Raw genomic sequence first — 11,240 nt, 5'->3', positions numbered from 1 at the left:
TGTCAACTCACTTACTACCAAATAAAGTTAAAATTATTTTAATATGCCATTCAGGACTCTCCATCAACTGACTAACTCATCTCTCCAGTCTTCTCTCCCACCACTTACCATGTTCATTCAGGCTCTCTAGACGATATGCTAGTCCCTACACATGCCACATGTCCTGCCTCTGTCTTTTTAGAAACACATATCATATGTTCAGGCTCTCAGTGTGTACTTCCTCTTCTTTTTAAATGTTATTAAATGCGCACTCAAAAACATCGAAGAAATTAAAAGGAGCAAGCACATGTAATTTCACTATTCCAAGACAACTCATTTTAGCTGAGACACAAATGAATGAATCTCTTTTATTCCACAAGAATAAATGTCTTATATATACAGTTACAAGTATCTATGATTCTGTATTATAATATCACTTAAGATTATAACTTTAATATTTTCTCTTTCTTCATAATAGTCACTATAAATGGTTGTATTGTTTCTGATATACCAAAATTCATTTTAAAATTCCTTAAGATCAAACATTTAAGTGATCCAAAAGTCTTGCTAGTGTAGACAATATTGAAATATGAAGAATGCCAAATCAAATTTTTTTACTCAAATGATATTAGAATAAATTATTATTATCCAATTACTGATTTGGTTTAAAAGTTTATGACCCTCTTAATCCATTTCTCAAACATTCTCTCCACCAAGAATATCTTCCTCCCTAATCTATATCTCTAAATTATGCTTTCATTTGAAGACTCAAATAACGATGACCTCTTCCTTGAAGGTATTTCTGCCTCCTTCTCCCACAATGAAATGACCTGCCTCTTATCTGCACTCCCAGAACATGTTCTCTGAAGTGTTCTATTTCATCTGACCAACCACCTGAAACAACGTTATGTATGTGTGCTGTCTAATAGCAGACTGTGGACTACTTGTGGACACGTTCCATTGTTGAGTCTCCTTTGTAGTTAGTTCACCTAAGGATTTTTTGTTCTTTCAAGGTGTTTATGTATTTTGGCTATATTTTCTCTATAACTTCATGTAGGTCAAGGTGCGAGATAGAAGTAATTTGCTATGTCAGCTCAGGCATGCATATTAACAGAAAGTCTTAGGATTCTTATTTCCTCTGTCTTCTAAAAAACAAGAAAAAATCCATTCACAGGCATTGCACAACCTCAAATATACCATAACAGGGCTGGATTTAATCCAAAAGACAATAATATCACTTCAGAAGATTTGGAAACCTGGTTTCATAAATAAGAAACAAGGAGAACCCAAGAGAGAGTTTGTTTTCTAACGCTAGCTACTTCTGTCCCAATGGGTCATTTTAAGGATATTATTCCTTTGTATTTTCTTAAGATGAGAGGTTCATTTTTGTTCCTATTTTTCAATCAAGGTGAATTTTTATTTTTATTATGTGTCTCATGTTAAATTGTAAGGTACAACAGGGATCTACATATAACCTCCTCCCTGGGGGACGGATAACAGAAAAGTGGATGAAAGGAGATGTCAGACAGTGTAAGATATGACATAATAATAATAATTTATAAATTATCAAGGGTTAACGAGGGAGGGGGAGAGAAGAGGGAGGGGGGAAATGATGAGCTGATCCCAGGGCTCAGGTAGAGAGAAAATGTTTTGAGAATAATGAAGACAACGAATGTACAAATGTGCTTGACACATGGATGGATGTGTGGGTTATGCTACGAGTTGTATGAGCCCCAATAAAATGATTTTTAAAAGAAAAAACATGTAAAGTACACTCTGAGCTGAGTTCCAAGCTTCCCAGTTCTCCCTACAAACAGGAGATAAAACCCTTCAGTCCCGTTAATGTACAGCTATCTGGTCCTGGCCTTCAGCAGACAGCCGGCACACTCGGCCCGTCTGTATCCTAAGTGCAACAATAAACACACACGCACACACCGAGTGTATTATGCAATTGCATTTGGTTCAAGTGAAGTTTCCTTTTAGCAAAATGAGATATAACTCCGATGTCAATGTTAGAGTCAAGAAGAATGTTTCTTCGTGGGTCAATTTCTATTCCCCACACTGCTTTGACACAATATTAAAGCAACCTTTTTGCTTCCAATTCAGCTTTTTTCATCTCCAGGACATATTTTACTTCCTCCATTATGAGGCCACTTTCCTTTAATCTTTTCAGGAAGTCCTTTGTGGCTTGACAAAGATCCTTACCCTCCTGAAAGGCAAGCTGAAGAGAAGGGGGAAAATTTTTTTTAAGTCACAACTTAATAACTGACAGTTATGTATTCTGAGTATATAGCAATTAGATATCTGAATAGAGGTTCAGAAAAAGAGCAGATGTAAGAATTTAGATCTTCAAAATAGCAAATTATTTTAATGCCAGAGCCAATATATGTAAAGTAGTATGGCTAAATAAAATATAAACCCAAAGAATAGTCTCAAGTAGAATTGATCAGTTCAGCGTTACTGCTCAGCATTCTCTTAGAGTCGGGAAAGATTTTAGACTATCGAGCAGTGCTTCCAAGACTCAGACATTGAGTTCATGCAGCAACTTGTTCCTATACTGGGAACAGAAGATGACACCTTCTATCAACAGAGATGTAGCACGCATTTTTGACAGTGGTGGCAAATAGAAACTTCTTTATAATCTGCTACTTCATCAGCTCCATTCTACAGACAAATCAAGCCCCATCAACCTGTTCAAAAAGTTGATTCCAAATTGAATAGGTATGTATTGAGCATCTACTAGGAATAATAGCAAGCCTGGAGACACAGCTGGGAATAGACGGCCATGAGCACACTACTTACGAGGACCTTCTCCAGCTCAGTCTGTGGGACTTGTTGGCAGAATGGAAGAGTGCTGCTCCACTCTCCATCCACACACTGCTGATGCTGGGTGCCCACCAAGCAGTACCTGGATAGGAATTAGAATGTCACTACAATTAGCCTCCTCCTTTGGAATGAGACAACTATCGCTAATTTTATGTAGCCAGAATGCACTATTAAGTTATCTCAATGTCATAAAACAACTATACAGTAAAGCCACTCGCTAGGCATGGAGGTGAGGAGAGCCAACTAATGAGTTTACCCATACAGCACAGAGCTCAGAAATTATGAACCTGTATGGGAGGAGCATTGGGTGGGAAGGGTAAGAGAAGAAGCATGTAATTCCTCAATAACCTTAAAATGCACTTCTATTGGTCATCTATGTTCTAAACAGGAACTGGAATTTATGGTCGTTCCCCAAATAAATCTTAGTGAACAGGCCAAATCGGGATAGTAGATTTTAATTAGAAAAACCATAAATGTTGGCTAGGAACCTCATGGGGCTAGAACACCAGTGAGGTCATGCGCCTCATTGTGAATAAGCCTACGTCAAGGGGTGGGGGGGAGTCTAGAGGATCTGTCTCACGGGTGACCAAACCAGCCAACCGACAGCAAGTCAACCCTGACTCATGGGGACCCGATGTGTGGCAGACAACGCCTGTGACCTATCGTTTTCAAGGCTGAGACCATTCAGAAATAGGGGCAGGGCCTCGGGCTGGGTTTGAAATGTCAAGTTGCAGGGCAGTCGTTGAGAGCTTCGCCCTTTGCACCACCCAAATCTTCTCATTTGGTGGTCAGACAGACTAACTCAGGACTTCAAATGGACTTGTCCTGCTTCTGTCGTGGTGTACAAAGGGAAACTGGAATGGATTAGAATTGGCAAAATAGGACTGTTTGGAATGGGAAACATGATAAGTCAACACCCTGCTAGAAACGCAATCTCCTTGTAGGAAAGCAAGGACAGTACATTGCTTAGCAACCAAAGCTCTTGATTCACAGAGTGGGAGACCATGCGGAGAGGCTCAATACGGCAGCCATTTCTAAGGTGTGTCTTTCTCCACCGTCCTCATAATAACCCCATTTCCTACATCAGGCTCTTAAAAGGGTTTACTGTGCCTCTTCTGAATCTCCCATTCTGAGGCTACAGCCCCTGATCTTTCCTTTTCTGGTTACTATTCCAGGCACCACATTTTTGCTAATTCTGGTCTACCCTACTTTTGTCTAGTCAGCCATAACTGAACTGGGAATGGCTGATCCAAAGTCCTATTGGTGCTGTCCGATAAGATTGCCAATCACAAGGGTGGTTATTCAAACCTGCCAGTGCAGAAGACAGGTGAGGCTATCTGAGCAGGTAAAGATTTACCATTTCAAAAACTCTATAGGGTTGCCATGACTCAGAATTGGCTGCATAGCCGTGGGTTTAATTTGTTTTTTAAATACTTTAATTACGATGCCTTAAAGATCTGTACTCAAGCTCCTTCTATTTCTTCACTTCTGTGGTTCTGTTTTTCTGCAAGTTTATTGATGTGCAGATCTTAAGAAAAATAATTATTTTTCATAGTTAAAATTTATTGATCTAAACGACAAGGGGAAAAGTCATACACTTATTGGGATAAACAGAAGGAACCTTGTGAAGACTCAGAAGAGCTAGAAGTGGGCTGAAAACAAAAACAAACCCCCCAAAATTCACTGCCATCGAGTTGATGTTAATTCATAGCAACCCTGTGGGGCAGAACTACCCCTGTGGGCTTCTGAGATTGTAACTCTTTATGGGAGCAGAAAGGCCCATCTTTCCCCCAGAGCTCTCAAACTCAGAGAGAACTCAGGATCCTGGAGCAGTAGGAAATCAAGCACTTTGGTTGAAAAAGATCAGGTCGTTCCCCCAAACAATGCTGCTACCCAATCAGCAACGTGTCATGTTCTAATGGCTGCATACACTTACCTCTCTTCACAATAGTAAGTAATATTAGATCCTGCATTGAAATCATTTCCTTCAAAATAGCCGTGAGCCGGATTCCCAGGAGGGCCACAGTCTCCTGAGAGAAAGGAAGACAGACGTGACTGAGTCATGAAGACCAGGTAAATGCAATGGTCAGTGCTCACTACCTGCAACTGTCTATGCCAGCACCAGACTCTGCGGTAGCAGACCATAAGGAACTTGGGTCTGTGTTCTCTAATTATTTGCTTCTCCTCTAAATCATATTTATTCATGTGAAAGACTCCTCTCCTACCCGGCTTCTCCTCTAAGTCATTGGGGATTTGGTAGTACCTTCCGACTGGCTGGAGCTTAAGGAAAGGAAATTGAAGTTGTAGAGATGCGAATTTTCCCTGTACCAGGAAATAGGAAGAGTAAATGTAGAGGCTGAAGAAGTGGCTCCCTGAGACAAGAGATGGAGCAGGTAAGCTCAGAAGAGATGCTGATACGGCTGTCAACCTGAGTTGTGCTTCTATCGGTTCTCAGGTAAAAAGAACAGAACAGGGAGCAAGGGGGAGGAGTCTGTATAGAATTGTGGAGAGTTAGGCAACCTATTAGGAAATAGGACTTTTTATTCTTGTTTTTCCACTAACGATGTGGCACAAAAGATGCCTGTCATCTCAGCTCTCTTCCTAAGCAGGAGTCGCTAGGGAGGCCATGCAGCAGGCCATGCTCAGCATCTATGGGGCCAGTGGTAACATGGAGAGCACCCATCCAGCGCATGCTGCCCACCAACTGCCTCCACCCCCAACTCAGACGCAGCGTCCAACCACAGCATTCTTTTCTGCCACGGGAACACACAATAGTTGAATAGCAGCGTTTTCTCTATGATGCAAATGTGACATTTTTCTTAAGGAGACAGTCCATCGTGAGGAGTAGGTGGATTTTCTCCTAAGCCACCAGATAGGTTACAAACGTTTTTACTAAGTCTGTTAGTATCTAACTTTTACGGTGTCTTTTACTATAGAGGGAGCCCTGGTGGCGTACTGGGCGACTGACTGCAAGATCGGCAGTTCAGAACCACCAGTCACTCTGCGGCAGAAGGTGGGTTTTCTGTTCCTGTAAAGAGCTACCGTCTCAGAAACTAGCAAAGGCAGTTCTGTGCTGCCCTAGCGGGTCATTCTGCGTCAGCACTGACTTGAAGGAAGTGAGTCCGACCGGGGTTTGGTAGTTAGTGTCAATGGGTTGGACACACTACGGGGCGGCTCTACTCTGTCTCACAGGGTCACTGAGTCAGATTAGACGCCACAGAGATAAGCTTGGTTTGGGGTTTGTGTTTTTGCCAGAGAGAAGTTTTGATTTTAGAATGTCCATTTTCTTCCTTGTGACATCTCATTTCTAAGTTATAACTTACAAAGGCCTGATCTTACCTCAAGACATTAAATTCTCTCCTGTTTTCCGTTCCTAATGAATAATTCTGCTTCGTAATGTACGTATTTAAATGATTCAGAATGCATTGTTTTGGGGTGCGCTAGCACCCCCACTATTCTTTTAAGTAGAGAATTAATTTTTGGTTAATTAATTTTCTCCTTACTATTAAGACGGACTTTTCTCACTGATTTAAAGTGTTCTACCTCTCTGGGCCTATAAATTGATGCAATGGAGAAATAAAACAACCTTGCCACTTTAATGCCATATTAATTATACAACTTATGACTTGTTATTTTTCTTATAGTAGCCTTATAGTATAGCTTACTAACTGATAAAGAAGTGTTTCCTCATTTTTGGCCCAGCCAACTATATATATTACCAATTATTTGGCAAAATTAAAAATGCAGTGTTCACCTATATATCTTTCCAAATAAGATCAAAAACTAATTTTTATTAATCACATACTTATGAAATGTCAGATTCTGATAAGGATTGCATTTATCTCTTTGTAACATTAAGTATATTCACCCAGGATCATAGCAAACCTTTGCTTGTCATACATCCTTCAGTAAATGTTCACATAAGCCTTGTTGGATGAAATTGTTTTTACATTTCAATATTCAACTAGTAATTATCAATATGAAGTCAAACTGTGTTCAATACTTGTTTTGTATCCAACCATGTATTAATAATTGTAGCGGAGCAGCTTGGACCTTTTAAATATCTTTTGTAAATAATGAAGCTATTCTATAGAAATAACAGCATAGACAAAAATTGCTATCTGGTAAAATTAACTGCATTGTTATTTGTAGTAGCAACACCATGGAGAAATGAGGTAAATGCCTTTGAATATTAAAGATGTGGGATGAGTTACGATGCATCACTAGGCAGACACTAAGCAGCAAGAGATAACTGATAGTGTGAAATATAAGCCTCACCCAATTTACAATTAAAAATTCAGTAAAAAATAGTATTAACAAAAATAGCAACAAAAAGCAAGAGATAGAACTACATGTATTGTCTAAAAAGATGCCTATTTATATTGTATGGAAAAAAAGCTTTTTCAAAATTAAATGTCCTCCACTGCTGAATTTGACTGTCTTAAAAAAAATGTATAGTGAGGTTCCATTTTGAAACAAACATATATGTGCCTGAAGGCAGAGGCAGAAGTAGAGAGCCCTGAGGTGGTCATGTCAGCTAAGTACTGGACTACTAAATACAAGGTTGGCTGCTTGAACTCATCAGCAATTACACAGGAGAAATATGAGGCTGTCTGCTCCCATGAAGGATATACAACCTCAGGTATCCTATATAAGATCGCTATGAATCAGAATAAGTTCAATGACTGTGAAGATATATACACTCATATATATATATATATATATAGTCATATAATTCACACCTGTCAGTAATTGACTTGATGTGTTTATTTGTAATGTTATGTTGATAGAGATATACATCTTAAAACATAAATATGTATGTCTACGTGTGTGTGTGAAGGAAATTTTAAAAGTTTGTGCAAACATGTAATTAAGAGATAATTAAATAATTGTAGTCATGGAAGAGGGATTTTTCAAGACTATATGTGGTTTTTTTCATGGATGAGCTATGGTTTCTTTTTCCTGTTTTGTGTATTTTAAAAAAACCCTTAAAAGCACTATCTTGAAAATTTGACAAAGGTATTGGACCTGGTGGGACAGAACCTGCTGGAGAAAAGAAACGCATCGCTGAGGTTCGTTTCCCTGGGAAATACCACTCGTGTTGGTAGTTCCTGTGAGCGCCGCTTGCTGTGCTAGATCATGCTTCTTCCCAGATCCAAACGATAAAAGGGAGTCTGCTATGGGTTGTATTATGCGCCCCCCCCTCAACAATAATGTGTCATAAATCCTACACCCTATACTTGAAAATGTAACTCTATTTGATAAGAGGGTATTATTTGTTATGTTACTCAAAAAACAAAAAAAAGCACTGCCTTCGAGTCAATGCTGTGGGTTTCTGAGACTGTGCTCTTTGCAGGACTAGAAAACCTCATCTTTTCCCAAAGAGTGGCTAGTGGTTTTGAACTGCTGGCCTTGTGGTCTACAGTGCAACTTGTAACCCATTATGCCATTAGGGCTCCTTCTTTTTTTAATGTTAGCAAGACCTTACCAGTATAGTGTGGGCCTCAAGCCAATCATCTGGGGTATGAAGTATGAACAGGGTGGAAGGGTGGGGGGGTACACATGAGGAGGTAAATACCGCCCTGAGATAAAGATCATCTCAGATGAATGCTCTTGCCAAGAAGAATGCTACCCAAGTGAGACAAGGATGTTCTCTCAGAGCAGCCAGACGACGGCTTCCCTTAGAGCTGGTGCCCTGAAGTCAGGTTTCTGGTCTCCAGAGTGTGAGAAAGGACGTTTGTTTGCTGAATCCACTCCCTGATGGTCTTTCTGCTGCAGCAGCACCGAGAAACAAAGCCGGAGTTGCAGGGAGCCAGCAACTGCCCAGGAAGTCGCTCCTAATCAAGGTCTTTGGCATGGACCATTGTTCCTCTTGAAGCACTTACTGCTTTTGCAGATGGGCAAGGGAGGCTCCCAGGTATGGTCTTCTAGACACTGGCTCCAACTGCTGCCCATAAGGATGTAGCCATCGTCACACTGGAATGTGATGTTGTCGCTCATCTGCACAGGCCCCAAGGAATTAAACTCACCATTGAAGAGGGCAGGGTCAGGACAGTGGCCCACTGCAAACAAAAACAAGCGGCACTGTGCAAATGACACGCTGAAGCCTGCCGCAGTGAAAACGGAACCTCGCGGGTCCTTGGTGAGAGCACCGACGGTGAGGCTAATAGCAGGATAGACCAGATCAGTGCAGCTCAAAGAAAAGACTAGGTGGACATAGTATGGCAGCAAAGCTTGGAATCGCGTACAGCAATCACATGAATTGAAAAGTGAATTAAGCATATGACAGGAAATGACCAGGAAAACGCTTACTATCCTGTGACGCAAAGCCTGCTTGAGCCTTCTGTCTATTACTGTCTCTTGTTTTACCCAGGATGTAGGTCAATAAATAAAAACAGGAGAAAATTCACAGGGATGTGAATTTAGTCATGTGAGTACCAGATAAAAATATTCATGTGTTTCATCCTAGAAAAGAGAAAGTACAAAGGCGACCTCACCCAGTTATTCTTAAAAATGCTGGCGATAAAAAGGACCTAGGCTACTTCTCCATCTGGACACAGGACACCACAAATGGGCTTCACAGCCTTGAAGAAGTCACTCAGTTCTTGGTTGTAAATTGAGAGCACAGTTTTCTCCCAGTTCAAAAGTTGTATAATAGATGGGTGGGTAGTATACATGAGCACATTTTACCCTTTTGCCTACTTTTTATGTGTGAAATTTCCTAGAATGCAAAAGTTTGTAAGTGTTATGGAAGTCAACAAAATTAAAGTGCACTTAAACTATAGCCAAGAGAAAATGTCAGAATATGGGGGGAAATATTTTTCTTTCCCATTGGAATGATTGATTCTTTTAATTAAGTTAAACTAATACTGTCTAAGAGATGTTCAAAATTTCCCATAATATATAAAAACAAATTATATGAGATCCAACAAGAATCTCTCACACACTTAGATTATAACAGCAACAAAGAGTTTTAACGTGTGGGGGGAAATCTTTCCTTCTCATGTGAATAGTTGACTGCCTTCATTCAAATACATTAGTACCGATCAAGTGCTGAGGAGTTCTGTGACTGAGTGCCTGAAAAAATATATATTCCTAAACACTGAGGAGTTTTCTCTTATAAAGTACAGCAGGGCCGACTGGAGGTGGAAGGTGATCGAATGTACTGAAAGACAAGGCGGATAGAAGCCGGAAGATCAAACTTACAGTGGCATGTAGGAGAGGGGGCGTCCCACACCATAGAGGCATTGCAGTGAATGGTTCTCTTTCCTACCAGATGGTAGCCCTGGAGGCAAAAATAAGTCCCCAGAAGCTGCCCTTCCTCTTGCTTGGCAACAAAAATGCTATTGTCCACCGAGGCAGGATCTGGACAGTTCTCCACTGGAAGGAAACAAGACAGATTGACTTAGCAGGTGCAGTAAGGAAGCTCCTGTTACCTATCTCCATCCAAGTTTCTTTCTTTTTTTTCTCAATTATTGATTCTGATTTCTTCTTTACTCTTTCATGTCCACATCCATCCCTGACTCCAAGTTCACCATTCGATTTTCAAAAGGATAACAGCTTGTTCACTCACATCAAACCACAAGCTATTCACTCCTAAAAGACACTCCCTACCCAGAGACTCAAAGAGCAGACCTAGAGTCTATAACATGTAAGACTTCTCAGCATTTTGGAATTGCTTTTCTTTCCCTTTTTTTTGGAGAGAGAGAGCAGAATAATCATCATTCAATCTTTACTAAGCCCCTACCAAGGAAGAACATTTGGCCAAGATATTTGAGACTTCCATTAAAAAAAATTTTTTTAAGTCATCTCATTACAACTCTAGAAAGAATGCCTCCTCACCCACAGAAGAATGCAGAGCGCCTTGCCAATTGGGCTGCAGAAAAGCATACGTACCATCTGAAGCCGAAGTCAGCCTCACAAGCACAAGAAAGCCCACAAATTGAAAAAACATCTGGGGGTCAATTATGTGGCTCCGGCTGGAAAGAACCTAGCCCAGACACCTGGTTTGAATCCACCTAGATCTTCTGATACCACTTAAGACCAAACCAGCAACCACCTCCCTCTTAGAGAAGACGTGTTAGGGATTTTCCTTCCCTGGAGAATATGAAAATCAAGAGGAAAAAAATAATCCTACCACACACATACAAAAACAAAACAAACCAAAAAAAATTAAAACAACCCAAAACCCAGCTGCAAGGAAGTTGGTTCAGGGAGGGACTCTGAAAAGTCACAAGGGAAAAGAGCTGCCGTTTTAAAACTCAATTTCAGAAAGTGCCTGGTTTCTGGAAATGCAAATTCAGTTGGCCAGCCCTCTTTGAACTTCAGGATTGTCTTTCCACAGCAGACTTGCCCCATACTGTTGCTCTGACCTTGACCTGTGTCAATAATTACCAGTGTTCACAGTCCGTCCTCTGGGACTCTCTCCAGCATGG

General features: G+C 40.6%; 1 protein-coding gene across 1 annotated transcript; it reads right to left on the bottom strand.

Moving 5' to 3' along the window:
• Window positions 1-2,026: 2,026 nt before the first annotated feature.
• On the bottom strand, window positions 2,027-10,796 carry C4BPB (complement component 4 binding protein beta). Its single transcript, XM_075540563.1, has 6 exons — window positions 10,702-10,796; window positions 10,012-10,185; window positions 8,691-8,867; window positions 4,742-4,835; window positions 2,782-2,887; window positions 2,027-2,200 (listed from the first exon to the last, which is right to left on the bottom strand). The coding sequence occupies exons 1-6, from the start codon at window positions 10,757-10,759 to the stop codon at window positions 2,057-2,059; spliced, it is 753 nt and encodes a 250-aa protein (XP_075396678.1). The 5' UTR covers window positions 10,760-10,796; the 3' UTR covers window positions 2,027-2,056.
• Window positions 10,797-11,240: the final 444 nt, after the last annotated feature.

This window comes from Tenrec ecaudatus, chromosome 1 (assembly GCF_050624435.1).
Source record: "Tenrec ecaudatus isolate mTenEca1 chromosome 1, mTenEca1.hap1, whole genome shotgun sequence".
Classification (NCBI taxonomy): Eukaryota; Metazoa; Chordata; class Mammalia; order Afrosoricida; family Tenrecidae; genus Tenrec; species Tenrec ecaudatus.
Note: the sequence above shows the minus strand (reverse complement) of the source record. Positions and strands in the feature narration are given on the sequence as shown.

Excerpts from the sequence above, each read along its gene's own strand:
- C4BPB (XM_075540563.1), bottom strand. The coding sequence starts at position 10,759 with ATGTTTTTTCAATTTGTGGGCTTTCTTGTGCTTGTGAGGCTGACTTCG. Across the intron at positions 10,186-10,701 it reads GCTGACTTCGGCTTCAGATG|TGGAGAACTGTCCAGATCCT; the intron begins GTACGTATGCTT and ends GTTTCCTTCCAG. Across the intron at positions 2,888-4,741 it reads ACTTACTATTGTGAAGAGAG|GTACTGCTTGGTGGGCACCC; the intron begins GTAAGTGTATGC and ends ATTCCTATCCAG.